The following is a 19,299-nucleotide window of genomic DNA, read 5'->3' as shown; positions in this document are numbered from 1 at the left end:
TGCTTACCTTCCTCATCACGTGTTCTTGCCGTCCTCTCTTCTTCAGTACTTTGACTGCGGGTAGTGCTGGTGCGCCATTGTTATTCATTCAGTGATGTGTCTTCTCGTGTCCTGTTTCTTCGCCCCTCGCCGGTGCATCAACTCTCCCCTCTTCTCACGCCCCCTTCGTTCTTCCTTCTCTCACCTCTTCGCACCCGCGACACCCATCACCGACTTTGCGACTCATTTCCGCTCTCCTCTTCTCGTCCATCTCCCTCTTCTCGCTTCCCTCTGCCCGCCTGCTGTAAGAGGGGGAGCCTCTCGCACAAGGGAGTGTGACTGTGTGACTTAAGGGGGGCTCTTACTCGCTTCTGTGGCCCAGTCGTCTCGCCCCCGCCCATCCGTCGGCTCTCTGCGAGTTCCCCGCGCATACATTTGGCGGTCTTTGCTATTCTCTTGTGCATTGTGCAGATGGGGCGCACACCGCGCTGTGGGCCTCCCCCAGCCAGAGCGGAGGAGGCGCCTTTTTCGTACGTTCGCCGTCGCTCTGGCTCGAAGTCTGCGCGGAGAGTCGCGAGTGTCACATCCGCCATCAACGCAGCGGATCTCAGCAGTACTGTGGCGTATGCCCAGCCCGCTCGTACTCGCCGCAGAGGCATTTTCATGAGCCGCACGCAGAATATGATGTTTGCAGTGCACAAGCAGGCCCGTCGGTACTCGCAAGCTGAGGTGAACGCGATGCAAGAGAGCATTTCCCTCGCGAGCCCCTCCTTGTCCGCCTCGCTCTCCTCCACCACCTCTGTGCCGCCGCTTACAGTCGATCCGGTGCCGAGCTGTTTACATCCGCTTAGCCAAAGGCGCTCCACTCGCGCGTGGGATGCTATTGCCGCCGGCTGTATTGCCGAGGCAAGGCGGCTGAGCGAAGCGGACAATGACGTGGTGGCGAAGGCGGCGAGTTTCATCCTCGGGGGCAACCCTAATCAGGGGTTGTTTTTGCTGGAGTCGCACGTGATTGCAACCTGCGTCGTTCTGCACGAACAGCAGGAGGGAGTCCTCTCAAGTGCTTCCTGTCTGAAGCGGCACGACACAGTGCTGGCTGACTGGCTGCAGCATCGCTCACAGTTCCGCGCCGATAGGAGTCTGCAGCTTCCGCACTGTGACGTGAACCCGATGCGAGTGACTGAGGCGGTGGTGCGTCACGTGGTGCTGCAGTCAATGCAGCTCATTGATACGGTCGAAGTGCACCGCTGGTACGCTGTGGCGCTAGTGCTGTGCACATTACACGAGACCCACGACGGAAACTCTAGCGACCGAAGGAGTAGCAAGTTGAAGGACTCCAGTAAGTCTAAGACCTTCATGTCAAATTTCTACGGCAATGGCAATTGCCGTGGCTGGAGTAGCACTGCAGTGCCCGCAGGGGACGGACAGTACTGGTCTGAGAGGCAAGGTTCTACAGAGTTCACTGCGGTCCTATCCACCCGCCCTGGCAGAGACACCCCCACCCAATCGGCGGCGGCCGTGCCTGCCACCGGCGCCATGTCGGAGAGTGACGGGTACAGGGCACCCTCTAACGTGTGGTTTCGTTATTTTTTCGCGCTGTGTGAGACGACGTCACCCGACGGGCTACTGGCGAACACACCGTTCACGCAATCCACACCACCAAGCAAGACCCACAGCCAAGGCACTCCCCCTACGACACCGTGGGGGAGGGCCCCCACTGCGCGCTCGACGTCAGCAGCGATGGACGTCAACGGCGGCAGCTGGCCCACCGACCCGGCCATGAGAGGGCGGTCTGGCAAGTTGGCCCGTACTCTGTCGCTGTTTACGGGTCAACACGGCGGTGACATTACCCACGGCAGCTCCCCATCCGGGGACTGCCAGAGCAGGAACTCGTTCTGCTTCTCTGCCCCCCTGTCGACACAACGAGCCATTCCTGCATGGGTTACTGCCGCGCTGCGTCCTCTCGATCACGAGGAGACTACCTCGCTGCTGCTCTCGCACTCTACGGAGTGGGACGTCTTCTTCATCACAGCTGTGACAGCCTTTCAGACGCAACACTACCGCACCTGCATGATGGCGGCATCGCGCTTTCTGCACTTGGTGGAGGCAGCTGGGATAATGACGCAGTCGATAGAGGCGAGTGACCACCGCGCGAACACGCGATTGTCATGGCTACCGACCGCTACGCACGTTCTTGGCCTGCAGGAGTACCAATGCCGTCTCGCTCTCTTTGTGCGCGCGTGGTCGAGCCTGCAGGTGGGTGAGCGGTTGCAGTTTGGCAAGGACACTGTCACCCTCCTTGACTACGCCGAAGACTCTTTCAGCTACCATGTCGGGTGCTCGTTGGCGCTCTTCGGGCTACCGCTGCCGGCTGTCAAGGAGACAGTTATGACTGCCACCGCGTACTTCACACGCCCCGTCGCCAAAGTGACGCCACCAGCCGCACGAGCTGACTCGGCTGGCTCATTTTCGCCCCCCGTGCAAGTTTATTTGTATGTGCTGACTGAATCAGTGCACGCCTTGACGCTGCTGCAGCTGGGCATGATGGAGGCCGCGATGGGGGTGGCAAAGACTGCGCTCGACCGGACGAAGGCTCTGCGAATGTGCGGCAACAGCGCCGTCGACAGTGACAGGTGTGATGCCTTGCTCCTGAGCACGCTGCGCCATGTTGTAGTGATAGCCGCCACCGCGCTGGAGGACTCTACCTCGGTGCTGGAGGTGTCACTGTTGCCGGACCTCCTCGCGTACATCGCGGTGTGTCCTGGTTTCTTTGGTGGTTTCTCCGCTGGGGGCATTCGCGTCAAGGCGCAGTCAGAGGCACACCGCCTGCTGTACCCGTCGACCCTGCCCCTCTACGCTTCCACACGTCAGATGATCCCGTTTCATATGAATCGTGCCGTGTATCTCTACCATGCCGGGCAGCTGCGCGGCGCCTGGGATGACGCGTGCTGTGCTGTCGCCGCGGTGGATGAGGTAGTTGGCTCCGTCGAGTTCGCCTTCTCCGACTGCTTTCCGCTTCAGGTGTACTACTTTACTTGCCATGTGGGATTTATCCTGCTAGAGGCTCTCCTGTCTGCCGATCTGGAGGCGGCGAAGGCGTGCCTGTCGAACCCCGTTTCCCAGGAAGCCATCGACAAGAAGGATGCGACGCTGCAGGGCGACGAGGTGCTGAGTAAAGAGATACTGCACCTCTGCCAGGACGTGGTGGGGCGCATGCTGCACTTTTATCCTCATTCTCGCCTAGGGGAGCTGTGCCAGGTGCAGCTGGCGATTATGCGCGGTGAGAAGCACTTCCTGAGCCATGCGATTCTCCTGTCCGACCGCTACCCGCACAACCCAGCGGCTCAGAACTTGCTGACGCTTGCCCTCTACTTTGATCATCACGTGCCCGAGGCGGTGGACAACGCGGTCAGGAACCTGCAGACCTTCCCACACTCGCGCGAGGTTATTCTTGTTCATCGCTTGTTGCAGAGGAAGTACGTCGTCTACCGATTTGACTACCGTGGAATCCTTCCGACACGCTACAAGCCCGGGTTGGCAGGGCAAGTGGTCACGAAGCGAATGACATTTCTCCTCCTCCTCCTGGCAGCCAACGTAGGGGTATTGTGCCTCACCGTCTTTGTGAACACTTCCTCTGTTGAGCGCGCCTCTGAGAGGATGAAGGCCTTGGCTGTGCGGATGCAGGTTCCCTCGCCGGTACCGCTCATCTTTGCCGCCGTCTTCATCATCCACACCATTGTGGCAACCGCGACCCCCCATAACTTGATCAGCACGGCCCTCACCGATCTCTTTTTTGTGAATAGCGCGCTGAATCGGGCCCTCTTCTGCCTCCGATGCATCCCGCTGGTGAACCTGGTGAACGCGCTGCTCGTCAGCTTCGCTGGAAATAATTTCCTCTTCGAGAGTGGCTCTGCCACGTTCTTTTTGTATTTCTTCCTCAGCCTGCTTTTCGTGCCGTTCACAACGCGCGTCTGGTTTCTGCCGTCCGTTGACGAGCCGGACGTGAACATGATGTCGTGGTTGGCGATCCTCAGCGTCGATGCCGTCATGGCGTTCATCGTCGTGGTGCCGCACATTATTCTTACCATGCTGGAGCCATACATGTTTGTCGTTTTCTACTTCTATGCGCCAACTCCACGACCTGGATATGGGGCTGACAGATTGCCACCAAGCAGCAGTATGCGTCGACGACTGCTCCTGCATGCTCACTACGGCCAGTCGATGACGTCGCGCTTCCAGGTCGGCAGTGGCTCCCGATTTGTCTACATTTGTTGCCTGAAGTGGCTCTATTATCGCACTCACAGCTCAATGGAGACGCGCTATCTAGCTGAGTCGCAGCTTGAGGCGGAGAACTACCGTGTGTTTCCCATGATTGAGGGCGAAGAAGCACGTGTGCTCTTCTCGCATGTTCCACTGACGCCGATGTGCACGACTCTGACGGGTACAGAGTTGGATCTGCCGTCTGACTCTCCCCCGCACAGGTCCGTTACAGGGAGGGGTGGGGGAGAGGTTCTAGATAGGGACAGAGATGGTCAGGGTATAACTTCCTTGACACCACTCAGCGCGTGAACGCCACTTTGCTCGTCGCCGCCGGATGGGGTGGTGTTGCCCTGCGTGCATCTGCGTTGCTGTGTACTTACGTACCGAGAGGTTGAGCAGGGGAATGAAACGCCATACCAGCAGCACAGACGCAGCTGCCTCCTTATCCATCCACCAATGCGGAGGCGCGGCGCGCGCTGAGGTGGCACGCCCGTTGGTTGTCTTTTTTTTTCCGTTTCCTATCACGCGCAAAGAAGAGCGCGTCGACTTGGGCCTCTCCTTGTGCGTGTCGTGGTCCGCGCGTTGCACTTTCTCTCTCGCTTCTTTGCGCTGCACATAACGCCTCTATTCCTTCGTCTGCTGCGCCTCTCACTCATGTGTACGTGGTACTGTGGAGTGTGGATTGCAGTGGTAGCGTTGGTCTGAGCGGTAGTGTGAGCTTCTCTTTCTCTGCCCTTCTTCCTTTCTCGACTCTCCCGTGCTCGGCACGTACAGAAGCTGCAGTGTGCGCCTCTGGGCATCAGCGCCGTTGTCAACTGGTTGTGTACCCTTTTCTCGTCACTCTTCTTACTCCATTGTCCGTCATGCATATGCGCACGTATTTCTCTCTCTATCTCTGTGTGTGCGTGTGTGTGTGTGTGTATGTATGTATACATTTTCTTCTCCCTCGTTGACCTCTGTTTTTCCCTCCGCGCAGGAAATATTCAGACTGACGTATTCATGACCCCTGCAGGCGTCACAGGCAGACCTTCTCCCCCCGTCCTGTCCCTCTTCCCTCGTTTCCTCACTAGTGGCGCCGATTCTGGTACACGGACTGCCCATGAGCGCGGTATCTCAGCGCACCTTCTGTCTCCATGCATCACGTGGTCAAAGCTTGAGTACTAGCTGGGGCTAATCGAGCGACTTCACTGCTCGTCACTTGTCTTTCCACTCCTCCTCCTTCCTACCCTTCTCGTCCCCTTCTACACACTCGGTTGTCCCTCAGCTCAGCAGAGCACGTTTAAGGCCACAGACGTTTGTGATACCCACACATCGATCGCTCGTTGCGAGTTTCATCACCGCAAGCAGTGTACCAATCACTTGGAGAGGGGCGTCACTGATTGAGGGCAGTTACGTACATATTCACGCAAGTTGGTGCTTGTACCTTCTCGTCATCTCCCTTCGCATGTCGGCGCAGTCAACGCAAGCCTCCTCGGGCATATTGCCCTCTGCCGACCGCGCCATTCCTGGCGCTGTTTCGGCTCCTGCTGGCGCCAAGTTGCGCACCTCCTTCGCCGTCGTCAGCAGCAGTGTTAGCGATGACCACTGTTGCATGCAGATTCCGTGGCGGCAGATCTCGAAGCCGCAGCTCGACAGCATTTGTCTCGCACTGGCGGATCGCAAGACCGACGCCCCTATCCGCGCCGTTGACTTTATGGACAACCAGTTGGGGCCTACAGGGGCGCTGAGGATTGCCTCCTGCCTCGAATCCTCGCCTGTGACCAAGGTGTTCATCTGCTACAACGACATCGGGAAGGAGGGGTGCGACGGGCTGGCTGAGGTGGTGAACCTCTCCAACAGCCTACACATTCTCGATATCCGCGGCAATCGCCTATCCGCAAGCGACGCGCATCGCTTACTGCGCTCCGTTTCCTTGTCGACGTCGCTGACGCGCCTCGGCTTGGCCTCTAACAGACTTGGCCCTGAGGGGGCGGCGCTCGTTGCAAAAGTGCTGGAGAGCAACACATACTTGTCCTCGCTGGATCTCTCCGTGAACGAGCTGGGCGCGAGTGGTGCCGAGTACATTGCCGGTGCCCTCCGCAATCCTGCATCGGCGCTGCAGGTGCTGCAGCTGCACGGCAACTATCTTGGTGCAACTGGCGTGACTATGATCTGTGATGCTGTTAAGACGAACAAGGAGCTCAAGCGGTTGACATTGGGGAACAACCACGCCACGGATGAGGCCGCTAGCGCCATTGCTGCCATGCTGAATGCCAACTACATCCTCGAGGAACTCGATATTCGCCTTAACACGCTCACGACGCGTGGTGTGAAGACGATTGCGCAGCAGGGTCTTGCCAAGAATACCACCCTCCGCATGCTGTCGCTATCAGGAAACGAGGTCGGCCATGCGGGGGCGAACGAGCTCACGCACGTTCTCGCTTCTCATCAGCGCAGCGCTCTGGGGCACTTGGACTTGAGCTCGTGCGGGCTGACCGCTAGCGGAGGTGTGCAGATTGCTAGGTTGCTCAGCATGTCCATCTCCCTTAAGGAAATCAACCTTAGCGACAACGCCCTTGACGATGAGGCTGCGGTGCGCCTCGCACAGAGTATCGCCGACAGCATCTCCATTTCCGTCGTCGACCTTTCCTGCAACGAGATCGGCGAGGAGGGGGCCTCGCAGCTCATTGGTGCGGTGCTACGGAACGCGCAACTTGCGGCGCTGGTCACGAACGGCAACAACATCTCACGCGTCGCTCAGAAGAAGATAGACAACGTGCTGGAGGAGCGACTGACCAAGAATCGAGCACTGAGCCGGAATACAGCGCTCTACCAGCAGCAGCAAGCCACCTGCTCTGCCGCCTGAGAAAATAGGGTTGCAGAAGGGAGCGAGCGTGAAAACACAAAGTGGAGAGGGGGTGGGGTCTGCTCTTTCCATCACTTTGTTTCTCGCTTTTCTCTTGTGCCCGCTTGCTGAGTGCATGTATGTTCCCCCCCCCGGTCAGGCGACACCGAGCTTGACCGGCTTTTACGTCTCTCTCTGTGTGTGCTGAAGTCCATAAAGTGCGTAGTTCTTCTTGACACACTTCGCTGAGCTCGAGGCGAGCGCTGCGCTGCACTGCTGCTAGCGGGCTGCCGTCGATGTACATAGCTGTTCCTTCTCCATGTGTACCCTCGAAACAGAAGGCGAAAACAAGCTAATGGGGCCGAGCTGCAAGGATAGTAGAGGAAGGGGATGTCGTGGATGAAGGACACCCGCGACACCGGAAGGACATGTAAAAGAGGAAGGGGTGGGGGAAGCGGACTGGGAGTGCGTCCCTGTACTGCGCTCCTTCCCATTAACTCTCCCTCCCCTCTCTCCTGGACGAGTCACGTTCATTGTTGTCCATCAGGTGCTTCCCTCCTTCACACTTTCCTTTTCTCCTTTGGAGTTCTCTCATTTGCCCACCTTTCCTCTGAATGGAATGTACAGGAGTGTCTCTCTACGCGTGTTTCATCACCTGTTGTTGATCTCAGGCGTGCACTTGTTAGTTTTGTTTAGCGAGCGCCCCGGCAACGTGCCTCGTAATGCTAGGCGGCGTTCTCCTTTCCTTTGCTTGTGCTTCCTGCGCTACCTGCGAATGTGGGGTGTTGCTCGAAGCAGCGCGCCGGCGGGGGATGGGATATTCAACATGCCTGCATCCTTTTTCCCTTCTCGCGCTCTCTCCCCTGCCCACAGCTCGCTCGTCTGTGAAAGTGCTCTGTGGTGGTCTGGTATACGCAGGGGTGCGTAGATGCGTTTGTGCGTGCTCTTTTCCTACTTCTGCTCCTGCCCCTCCCCCCTCTCTCTCCGTCTACCCACTCGCCACCTGAACATGTCCTTCACACGAACTGTCCTGCACGCGTGCTCTCGTGTGTGTGTGTGTGTGCATCTGTCTCTGTGTCTCACGCACCGGACGTGTGTGCGCTTCCTCTTTCGAAATTTCTAATGCGGCACTCCACCCATTCACGTACTCCCTCTTCTTTCCGAACATCGCCATCCAAATGAAGCTGGGCTGCTTGACTTTCCCTCCTCCGCAGCCGGCTCCCCTGTCAGCTCCTTTTCCACCCTTACTCACCCTGTGTCAAGTCTTCCGCTCTGTCTGTCTCTCTGCGCCTGCCTGCTGCACGCCCCCACTCTTGAGTGTAGGCTTGCGGGTGGCTCAACAGCAGCGGCGGTGGTGGTACCAGCGCGAGGAGACGAGGAGTATGGAGAGCGGCGAGGGAAAGTTGACTGAGGTGAATCTCATTCTGACCTCATCGCGCATTGCCCACATGTAGTCGCACCTACGGGGACAAGTATTCCCAACGCACGAGGCCGAGTTGTCGATGGGCATTAGCTCTCCCCCGACCTCTCCCCCTCCCCTGCTGTCACTCCCTCTCTTCTTTCCTGTGTGCCCGTGTGTGCATGGATGCGCGTAAGCAGATGCACACCTACACCCACCCACACGCACACCAAAGCCTCACCGTTCTTTCGCTCTCTTCTTTTTCTCTCCTACGTGGATGACTCCAGCAGAGCTCGCATCTCTTGATCGAGCCATAGAGAGCACCATCACGCACCAGCCGCGCAGTGGCTTTTCACAGCTACGGACGGTGAGTGCATCTTCCTCGCCTCCGGCGCTCGAGAGGCACTCAACACGGTTGTCGCCTGGCGTGCCAGCGCCCTCGACCGGCTCGTCGAGCAGCAAAAGTGTGTCGCCTCCTCCTTTTCTCAACAGTCGTCTCAGCGAAATGCCGGCTGCGCTGAAGAAGCCCCACGCATCCGCGAGAGGGTCACGCTCGGCAACTCCGCATGGGCGCCACGCTCGCACGCGTCACCACGAGAAGATTGAGAAGGAGTCAGCCAACACAACGAAGAAGCCCTCTCCTCATACGACAAGTCGCGGCATCGAAAGGGTGACGGGTGGGCATCACTCCCAGTTGGCGCACCACCAACAAAGTGAGGAGGAACACTCAAGCCGTACTCACAGCACACCGCTCTCACAAGCTCGCAGCCATCACGGTAGGCGTCGCAGACGCGACAGTGACTGTAGAGTTGATGACGAGGATGGCGACTGTAGCTCTCTCCCCGACGCACGCCATCCTCGCATGGAGACCAGCCCAGTGCTCGTGGCGGTAGCCTCGAATCCTTTCCACGTTCTTGCATCCTTGCCAAGGTTCTCCTCTGAGGTCTTCAAGTCGCTGCTGCCCCCCTCCTCTGTCGCCACATGTATCCTCGCTTTGGACGCAAAGCTGATCGAGCTCCTTTACTGTCTCTCTCCTACTTCCGAGGAACGCCAGACGAAGTTACGCGTCATCGACGACGTCCGCACCACAATTCAGCAAAGCGGCATGGATATCGAGATCTACGGCAGTCTCTACACCGGTCTCACGATACCGGCAAGTGACGTGGACTGCGTTCTCATGCGCAGCGGCAATGAACAGATCGCTAGTGCCATGAGGGAAGACCTGCTCTGCGCCATGTCTAGCATCGCCTCTGCGGCCACCGGCTTAGCGTCGCAGAGGCAAGTCAGAGGGTCCCTTTCGGTTGCTCTTCGCACTGTGGCAGACCGTATGCGGCGGAGCCAAAAATTCACTCACATTACCTGGATTGGTCATGCCAGGGTGCCGATAGTGAAGTGTCGGCACCGCCGTGATGATGTGAAGGTGGATATGTCCTTCGAGAAGGGTGGCTGCGTGTCTTCCAACTACCTGTGCAACCTATTCTGTAAGCCAGGCAACGAGATGGCGCGACCGCTGATCGTGCTCGTGAAGGCACTGGTGAACAACTGCGGCCTCGACGACCCAAGCATCGGCGGTCTCGGCTCCTTCCCGATCTCACTGCTCGTCCTCTGGTACCTGCAGCACTGCGTGCGCAGCCGCTTCTCGGTGGAGCTGCAGCGGAGCATTGGCGTTCTTCTAACCGGGTTCCTCAAGTATTATGGGACCGAGTTTGACTTTCGCCACCTCGGCATCGACTACGTGCAGCAGAAGACCTTCACCAAGCCGCCGGCTGATGATCTCTACATTGTGAATCCCATCCACCCCGCTACGAACTGTGCGAGGGCAGCTACCCTCTTCGCTACGCGCGTCGTGCCGCTTTTCCAACAGGCCTCGGCCGCATTCCTGGGCCTCCTCGACGCCAAGGCCCCTCCAACGAAAATGGAGTCCCTATTACTTCACTACTTTGCCAAGGCAGCGCTGAATGTGTCGAGCTGGCGCGAGGTGTCGCGACGGGCGGCGAGAGAGCCGCATCTCCAGCAGAACATGTGGGACGCTGAAACCAACATGTACGTTGGCGGAGTACTATGATGATGCAACTGAGGAGGACTGGGAGGGATCGAGGCGAGTAAGCGGCACGCAGACACCCACAGCTGTCTGCGCGAGGAGCGAAGGCCCAATTGGCCAATGATATTGGTGGTAAGTATGTGTGTGTGTAAATGCCATTACACCCTCCATGGGTGTGCTTCATGGTACGTCTCCATGACGTGATGATAGGCTGCTGAGGTGGTGAATTAGGGAGGGGCAGGTGTATGAGGGAAGTCTCTCAGCAGATACCGTGCGCCTGGCAACGGGAGAGGAAGATGGGAGGGGGCGGAAACGAGTTTTGCTCTCTTCACGCGCACCTCTGCCTGCTCCTACCCTCTTTACCCTGCTGTTGTATCTCCCTACCTGCCTGAGTCGCATAGTCGCGGCGCTGCTGTCACTGTCGGCTCTCCTTCTTTTTACGTCTCCTGGCTCACCCTCAGTATTCAGCTGCCTTTCCTCCTTCTCGTTCGAGGTTTTCCCGCCGCACCTCGGTTCTATCTTCTGATGTTGCTGACACTGGCGGACTTGTCACCGCCCCCGCCCTGAAAAAGGGGAGGAGGAGGAGGGGGGGGGAGCGGAGGAAGGTAGGATGACGCCATATCCAAGTAAAGAGCGAAGGACATGTGCGAAGGTGTTTATGAGTGGTGTGCAGCCGTCACCTCTATTACGCACGCTTACATGCTTGTCACGTATACACACGTGAGTTGGTGCATCTGTTTAGCGTGTAACACCTCGTCCGATGGATGCGCAATCCAAACTCGCGTCTTTGCTGCCCCTGCCGCTCATTTCTTACTCCCCCCCGCTGTGACGATGATGTTTTCGCCTTGCTCGCATTCGCTTGTTTCGTCTCGCTCTCGCTGCACTGCGCGTCTCTGGTGGACCGGGGATGTGGTGGCTGAGAGTGAGTGTGTGAGTGGGTGAGCGAGTGAGCGAGGTCGTTTGTTGTGTGTGAAAGGTGCAAGCGAGGATGGTGGGGAGCGGGTCGGTCGGGGCGGGGGGCCGAAGAGGAAGACAAAGTAGTGTAGCGCTAACTGATAAGTGAATTCTAAGCTGAAGAACAGTGCCGGACAGGGAAGCGAGGGAGGGTGAAAGGGAAGACCGGCGAGTGGCTAGGCTCTAAGAGGCAGGCGCGTACGTCTCTCTCGTCACGATTATCCCCCCCTCTCTCTCTCTCCTCGTGCACCTCAGCAAAGTCGAATGATGTCGTCATGGCGAGACACGCAGAGGCATACGCAGGCACCTATCCCCACCCATGCCTCAAAGAGTGCGCGTATCCGTCCTCATGAGCTGCCTCCTGTTGCCGTCTCACTTTTTCACCAGCCGCTTCTCCTGTACCTCCCCCCCCCCCCCCGCCTTCCTCGTTACCCCCTCCGCGCACACCCCCCGCGCATTGTATTTCCCCCCTGTCTATCACCCCTCGCCTCGCTTCTGTGTGTGTGTGGTCATCATGGTGGAACACATCACTGACGCTTCTGCACGCTGATGCACCTCGGTGCGTGGGCATATATGCGTTGGGTCCGCTCCTTGGCAGTCTCGCTTGCTCGGCTCTCCTGCCTGAACCCTACAGGACTCGTACGTGAGGTCGTGCGGGGCCCTCCTGCCCATTCCCACCTCCTCTATTGGTGGGCACAGCCACACTAGAACACACAAGTAAGCACGAAGCGCAGCACACGCAGTCATGTTCGGTGAACTCATTTGTGGCCCACCGGGGAGTGGCAAGACGACGTACTGCGAAGGTAAACGGCAGTTCCTGAGCGTGTACGACCCAACGCGACCGGTTGTCGTGTTAAACCTTGACCCCGCTAACGAGGACATCTTTCCCTACCCGTGCGACGTTGACATCCGCGAACTTGTCGACCACGCCACCGTCATGGAGGAGGAGGGTCTGGGCCCCAACGGCACGTACTTGTTCTGCGCTGCAGTGATGCAGGCGAACGTGGACTGGGTCATCACCAAGGTGGAGGAAGCAGTTGAGCGTCGCATCCAGGAGGTACTGGCGACCGAGATGAGCGCCATAGCGAGGGGCGCTGGTGCCGCCTCTGGTGGTATGACGCTGCGCGCACCGTACCTGCTAATCGACTGCCCCGGACAGGTGGAGTTCTATATCGACGCGCAAGTGATGCCGACCCTCACTCGTGCTCTGGCGAAGCGATTGCAGTGTAGCTTGTGTACGGTGCACCTTGTTGACGCTGGCATGGCAACGCGCGACCTGCCAACGTACGTCGCCTCGTGCGTGCTGTCGCTGACAACGATGATCGACCATGAGCTGCCCCATGTAAACGTGCTGAGTAAATGGGACACGGTGCCGGCCGAGGTGCTGGAGGACACCGGTGATGATGGCGCGGCCTACCTTAACGCGTCTGCCATGCTATCCGAGAACATGGATCGGCTTTGGCGGCGGCAGCTGCAGCGTCGCCGGCATGAACAGCGTATGGCGCAGCATTTTGTGACCGCGGCGCAGCCGGTGCCTCAGCTGACGCCGGAAGAGCGCGCTGAGGATGCGCAGCTGGCACACCTTGACCTCGCAAAGCATCTTGGCCGCGTGTACCGCTATACCCGTCTTTTGATGGACGTGGTCGAAGGCTACGGGCTCGTCGGTTACGTGCCGCTTGACGTGCAACACCAGGAGATGATGCTGCGCCTCACGCAAGAGGTGGACAACGCTATGGGCAACTTATTCTGACTGTGACTTTGGTTGCCATCCCCCCTGCTGCTTGGTGAGGGGTGATACAGAGGGGGATAGGGAGGGACCCTGTGGCCGACGCTAGCACCACCTTGCGGTGCGCGGCACGGCTGCACCTGCGCCCCTCTACCTGGACCCCATTACTGGATGCTTGCTCTCCCTGTGCTCCGCTTGAGTGATCTCAGCGAGGCAACTGCCGCACCTTTATTCCCTTTCGTTTCTCTCTTTTGCGTACCCTCATGACGTGGTGGGGAGGGCACCTCGGTGCGTGGCATCTCAGGGTCGAGCACCCTCACTCTGCTCTGTGCGCGGAAGTGCCAAGCAGCCCACCCTCTCTCCCTGCCAGTGCCGAGCCCCCCCCTGGTGGCGACTGGGCCAAGCACCTACGACGTAGCGAGGCCAGTGCGATGTCTCGCTGCGGATGCCGGCGGCCAGGTCCTGGCTGGCGCTGCGTCGGACCGACCTGCGACAGTGAACCCGTCTGTGCCACCCACATGATGGGCGGAGTGCCAGCGTGACTCGAACGTATTCCTCACCTGGCCCTTGCTGCCGACGGGTGTGGAGAGCCTGAGCGTCGCACCGAGGGATGCGCCAGGTGGCGGCCGGCACAATGGGAGCGACTGTGAGACGACCTGCGAGGGTGTTGGGCGGGCAGGGTTGGAGGCCGGGGCTGTGGTTCGGCGACTGTAGTGGGCAGCATTGCTGCAAGGTGTGTCGACGGCTGCTTGGTGCCACGCGATGGGCCTGTGGCAGGCCGAGGAGGGGGCGGCGGCAGAGTGGCGTTTGGCCTCTGCTGTGCGGCAGAAAAATGGACGTGCTGATCAAACAAATGACATCCGCGCGTCGAGCAGCTGCCCAGCTGCACCCCATGTTTCCCTCTGATCCTTCACGTGTTGACGCAAGCAGAGAGGCACAAAGAAATGGAAAGACACGTGTGCGCGGTGGCTGCTGCCGCTGATTCGGCTGCACGTTCCGACGCTTGCAGCACGTCGATCCTTTATATGTGTGTGCGTGCCTGCAGATGTTGGAGGTGCGTAGCGAAGCTTCATAATGTCGCGTGACTGCGTTCATTCATCCTGACACGGATAGCGCGAAGGAGAGAACAAGTGCGCTGTGCGTGTGTGGCATTGCAGCAAAATGTGCAGGCACACTGCGGCTTTCGGAAATGGCGCGAACAGCAGCAGTGGGAGAGAGAGGGGAATCAGCTGGCGGTGGCGCAGGTGGACATGGGGGTGAGCTTGTGACAAGAGACACCAGCGCTTCTTGATCCTCTCCCCTTCTCTCCTGCACAGCCATACCGACTTCGGCAGCAGCCTCGTGTTCTCCTTGGATCATTACTGATGCCTCTTGTACTTCTGCTCTACCCGGCGTCTCCTTTCTGGGACTTCCTCTTGTGGCTTCACCTTCGTCCTCCTCCAACCCCGGGTAATTCCTTTTGCTCCGCTGTGGCGTCTTTATTGCTCTCATCTCTGTGCACGGCGCCGGCTCGCACCTCCTTCACGAAACTCTCACACCGCCTGCTTCACCTCATCACGGCTTTCTCGTATCCTGCGTCTTGCCTGCATGTTTTTTTTTTTTTACTCCCTTATTCATCAGTGAAGCATCAGCCACACAAGCGAAGTGGGGATGGTACTGTCAACAATGGACGCCATTTTTGAGGTACTGCGGAGCTCGACGGACAACGACGCTCGCAAGCAGGCGGCAGCGCAACTGCGCGACTTGCAGGAGCGGGAGCCAGAGGTGTTTCTTCAGCACACCTTCGACGGTATCGCGTCTCAACAGCTCCAGCCGGAGCTGCGTTTTTTCCTTTGCACGACTGTTCTCACGTTTCTGGACGAGTCGTGGCACAGTGCGGTGCCCAAGGAGATGCAGGAGCGCTTCCTCGGAGTGTACGTCCGTCTCCTCCTCGTCGATGCCCACCCGTCTGTTCTACTGACACGGAAGGTGAGTCGTATAGTTGCTCTGATGGCGAAGCGTGGTTCCCGCAATACCCAGCTCGGTGCATTGCCGTCCGCCATACAGCACGTGGTCACGTCCTACGTGTCGGAGTTACAGAGGGCCTCCGCGGCGCAGGCGCACGCGCGCGTCACGTATGTACTACTCTACCTACACGTCTTTCTCAAAGAAATGCAAGGCTGCCGCGTTGGCAGTGTCTTTGAAGACGTCTGCCGTGCCTGTGTGGCACCACTTTCGGGTATCTTCACACTCCTGCCGAGTGAGACAAGCATGCTGGAGCAATACGACCTGTCCTTGTACCTCTTCAAGTGCAGTCTGCGCGTGTTCGGTCGCGGTGTCTTCGATCCGGCGTTTTGCCATTTCTTATTAGCGTCGACGTGGCGGCTTGCGGCGGGTCTGGGGCAGGACGCGCCGGAATCGCCGAACGCCGGAAGGCGGCAGCGGCTGCTTGAGTACGCGCTCAAGACGCACGAGGCAACGGTCGTGTTTTTTCCGAGCCGCCTCCATGAGCTCGGCATTCCGTTCTTTGTGGTCGATGATGGGGCGGTGACAGGATGCGCGTCGTCCCCATCGTCTTTGTCTGACTCGCCTGAGCACACCGTCCTCCGATTGCTGTCAGCCGTGATAAGCAGCCCTGTTGGCAATGTGGTGTCGGAGAAGGCGGTGTGTCGAGCGCTGCGTTTCTTCACGCTACTGCTGAGCGCTGAGGACGGTGATGCGTTCATTGCACACTGCCTACAACGCTACGTCACTTCTGCATACTTTGCCCTTCTCTTGCAGCACCTAGTTGGGACGTACCTGGCGGATACAACAACACCGGAGGCACTGTCGGAGTGGTCGCGGCACCCGGAGGAGGTAGCGGCGCAGCTGGATGTGGACATGGACGATGAGACCTCCGCGATGAGTTGCGCGGAGCAGCTTTTTCTTGCCCTCACAGGTTCGACAGTGTGTGCCAGCGCGAGTCTCACGACGGCCTGGGCGGTAGTGAACCAGCTTCTCCAGGAGGGTAACGTGGGTCCCGTTACGGCGGCTCTGCACGCGATCGGCATCGGCTATTACACCATGGCCTCCGAGGATGCCTCCTCGTACCTCCACTTTCTCCGTGGAAAGGTGTTGCCCTTGCTTGACCCCACCACTCTGGCGCTGACGTCTCCGTTTGTTGCCCGACGTATGGTGTGGCTGGTTGGCATGTGGTGCGAGTCGGTCACCCGCACAGAGGACCGCTGTGCTGTTCTCTCCGCACTGGAGGGGGTGCTGCACCACGCCGCTGCCACTCAGAACATTGTCCTGCTCCTGGTTGCGCTCAAGTCTACGGAGAACTTCGTCTCGGACAATCGATTCACATTATCTGATCTGCCGGCGACCCTGGTTGACACATTGCTACACACAGTTCAGGAGCTGCTCTCTCGTGCCCAGAGCCCGACCACCATCAAGAGCCTCGCCGGACTGGTGCATGTTCTTATCGAGAAGGGGGCTGTTCAGACCCAAGGTGATGCTCTTGTGCGGCTCTTCCTTCCCCCTGTACTTGCCATCATCAAGTCCTACGAGGTGCAGGCTACCAAGGCGGACGTGCGGGCCGCCGCCGGGCTCGTCGTGGACGCTGGCGGCGCCGGCGATGAAGAAGACGGCGAGGACTTGGTGAGCTCGTTGAGCATGTTGCTGGAGTGCCTTGGCAGCAGCCTCCGCCATGGCGAATCGGACGCTGTTATCTGGTCACTGCTGCCTTGCGTCATTGTACCGTGCACGTCGCCGGGGGGCGCGGCAACGGCGTGGGTGGAGGACAACGCATGGGAGCTGCTGCGGGTAATGGCCCAATCCTCCCGAACCTTTTTTATTCCCACCGCAGCTGAGGCGCTGCAGATGGCGCTGCAGCACACGGCAAGGGACTTCGCGATGCTGCCGCTCGTCTTCCGTGTGGTGTACACCCTCCTCCTCCTGCGACAAGAGGGGCCGGAGGATGTGGTGTCGCCAGCGCACCTGGAGACCTGGGCGACAACGCTGCGCGAGAGCCTCTCGGCAGAGCTCTGCAGTGCCGTTGCGGCGACTACCTTTGCCGTGGTGCGCACGAGTGCAGGTCCGCTTCGTGCAGTACTTTGCCAGCACGCGGCGCAGGCGCTAGTCCGCTCCAGTGACGTGCAGTCTGAGCAGCACACGCTTCCGCTGGCTATCGCTCTTGCTCTAAGTTTTGCGTCTGCCAACGGTGGCGAGGAGCAGCAGGAGCTTGCGGCTTACATACACGCAGCCGTGCAATCCTGTGGGCCAAGCGCCTCCTACTCGCAGCTGCTGGAGCAGGTGGTGCTGCTGCTTGACGTGTCACCGAGTACCTTGGCAAGTTGTTCTCTGGCACGTCTGCTAGACATGCTGTGTCGGACTTCCACAGTCCCCCTCTCAGAGGAGGATGAGGCGATGGTGCAGCGGGCCATAGAGGGTGTTGCTGCAACGAGCGGCGCTACAGCGTCTGCGACAGGTGCTGATGACGAGGACGCAGAGGATCGCGCTGCACCCGAGATGCTACTCGAGCTGTTGGGTGACGAGGATGTTCCAGAGACGTCTCCCCACGTGGCACGTGCCATGACCACCTTCGCCGCCCTTCTCCCTTGAGCCGATTTGGTGGTTGGGGTACCTGCCAACGCTCCCGGGCTCAGATGACGGATTTCTTCCTCTCTTCGCTTTTGAGCACCTCCGTACGCCCCTCTCCCCTTCCTTCCCTTTCTCCGCAACGTGGACTCGGTCCTCTCCTGTGTGCGGTCAAACCAACTTCCTTGGGCTCTTAGCGGCATTTACAGCGTTGGTGGGGGCAGCGGGTGTCATCTGGCGGAGCACGTGGTGGCATGCAGGCTTTTAATGTGGCACTCTTCTTTCCCTAACGAGGGAGGGCGACGACGATACTGCCCGCCGAGCAGGGCAGACGTCGTTCTCGCGCTCTGCCATGGCCGCCCACTGCTCACCTTTTAAATTTGGTGTTGAGGCCGTCGCCTCTTCTCTCGGTGTCAGAGGGAAAACTGAGTTAATGCGCATCAAACCAGAAACAGTGGGGTAAAGGGGTAAGGGGCGGCAGACGCGCACACATAGACCTGCCCACTCGTACAAGTAGGACCAGAGTTGGCGTTGTGGACTGCTGGTGCTCAGATACCCTTGGCTGGCTGCCCACAGCGAGTTGTGGTGGGCTGAGGGATGACACGCAGCACAGCCCTCGCTTCGCTCTGGTGCTCATGGCTAATACTACTCTTGCTACGACTGCTGCACACAGGCGCAACGGTGCATGGGCGTGTGCTCGCTCTTTTTCCTATGCTCCTCCTCCTCTCTCGCTGCATTTGCTTAACCGCCTTATGACTTCTCGCCTCGGATGGCGCACTCCCGACGCCTTCGTGCTTCTCTCTTGCTTTCACACTCTCTTGCATGCTTGCCTATTTATTCTCTCCCCCCCGTAAACCCACCCCCTTACGATGTGTCCTATGACACCACTTGTGCTACCCATCGCCATAACTCGTACTTCGTAAACTGAGCCTACTCCTCCACGTTGCCGTTCTCCTTGACGTCTCGGTCAGTCCCCTCTCTTTGTTTGTGTTCGTGTCCCAGTCACCCACAGTACGCTTTGGAGTCGTTTTCCTTCGCCCCCCCCGTCCCACGCTTCCCCTCCTCATTCCCTCTCGCACAACAGCCTCATCCTACTCACTGTAAAGGATGATGCGCCGTGTCATTTCTCAGCCCGTCACCCGCCGCGCGGTCTCCGCGTCCAGCGCGCTCGTGGTGGCACCCCGCCAGGCTTCCACTGTCGCTATTTCCGTCCAGGGACTGCACTACGTTGGCACCGGTCTCGCCGCCATTGCTCTCGCTGGTGTCGGCATGGGTATTGGTACCATCTTTGGCTCCCTGCTGATTTCCTGCGCTCGCCAGCCCAACTTGACCAAAATGCTCTTCAACTACGCCATTCTCGGTTTCGCCCTGACGGAGGCCATTGGCCTGTTCGCGCTGATGCTCGCCTTCCTCATGCTCTTCTCGTAGAGTAGCGGACATGTGTGAGTGTGTGTGTCCTGATGACGGTATAAGTTCAGTTGTCTGCCGTGTACCCCATTCTCATCATCTTCCCACAGCTCTTTAGAGGGTCCGAAGTCTCTCGTGTGTGTGTGTGTGGG

At 58.9% G+C, this 19,299-nt stretch overlaps 6 protein-coding genes across 6 annotated transcripts, besides 1 other annotated feature; all 6 read left to right on the top strand.

Annotated features, from left to right (window-relative positions):
* Positions 1–450: 450 nt before the first annotated feature.
* LPMP_260510 (hypothetical protein) lies at positions 451–4,548 on the top strand (the record flags this gene model as incomplete). The annotated part of the gene is made up of 1 exon (XM_010701570.1): positions 451–4,548. One exon carries the CDS (start codon positions 451–453, stop codon positions 4,546–4,548), a length of 4,098 nt encoding a protein of 1,365 aa, XP_010699872.1.
* Positions 4,549–5,830: 1,282 nt separating this feature from the next.
* Positions 5,831–7,084, top strand: LPMP_260500 (hypothetical protein; the record flags this gene model as incomplete). Its single annotated transcript, XM_010701569.1, has 1 exon — positions 5,831–7,084. One exon carries the CDS (start codon positions 5,831–5,833, stop codon positions 7,082–7,084), a length of 1,254 nt encoding a protein of 417 aa, XP_010699871.1.
* A 1,883-nt stretch (positions 7,085–8,967) lies between these two features.
* On the top strand, positions 8,968–10,527 carry LPMP_260490 (DNA polymerase sigma-like protein; the record flags this gene model as incomplete). The annotated part of the gene is made up of 1 exon (XM_010701568.1): positions 8,968–10,527. One exon carries the CDS (start codon positions 8,968–8,970, stop codon positions 10,525–10,527), a length of 1,560 nt encoding a protein of 519 aa, XP_010699870.1.
* A 1,675-nt stretch (positions 10,528–12,202) lies between these two features.
* Positions 12,203–13,207, top strand: LPMP_260480 (hypothetical protein; the record flags this gene model as incomplete). The annotated part of the gene is made up of 1 exon (XM_010701567.1): positions 12,203–13,207. One exon carries the CDS (start codon positions 12,203–12,205, stop codon positions 13,205–13,207), a length of 1,005 nt encoding a protein of 334 aa, XP_010699869.1.
* A 245-nt stretch (positions 13,208–13,452) lies between these two features.
* Positions 13,453–14,015: a repeat region.
* Positions 14,016–15,073: 1,058 nt separating this feature from the next.
* On the top strand, positions 15,074–17,764 carry LPMP_260470 (hypothetical protein; the record flags this gene model as incomplete). The annotated part of the gene is made up of 1 exon (XM_010701566.1): positions 15,074–17,764. One exon carries the CDS (start codon positions 15,074–15,076, stop codon positions 17,762–17,764), a length of 2,691 nt encoding a protein of 896 aa, XP_010699868.1.
* A 1,083-nt stretch (positions 17,765–18,847) lies between these two features.
* On the top strand, positions 18,848–19,168 carry LPMP_260460 (ATPase subunit 9, putative; the record flags this gene model as incomplete). The annotated part of the gene is made up of 1 exon (XM_010701565.1): positions 18,848–19,168. One exon carries the CDS (start codon positions 18,848–18,850, stop codon positions 19,166–19,168), a length of 321 nt encoding a protein of 106 aa, XP_010699867.1.
* Between the last annotated feature and the right edge of the window lie 131 nt (positions 19,169–19,299).

The sequence above is a fragment of the Leishmania panamensis genome (genome assembly GCF_000755165.1).
Source record: "Leishmania panamensis strain MHOM/PA/94/PSC-1 chromosome 26 sequence".
Lineage (NCBI taxonomy): Eukaryota > Euglenozoa > Kinetoplastea > Trypanosomatida > Trypanosomatidae > Leishmania > Leishmania panamensis.
Note: the sequence above shows the minus strand (reverse complement) of the source record. Positions and strands in the feature narration are given on the sequence as shown.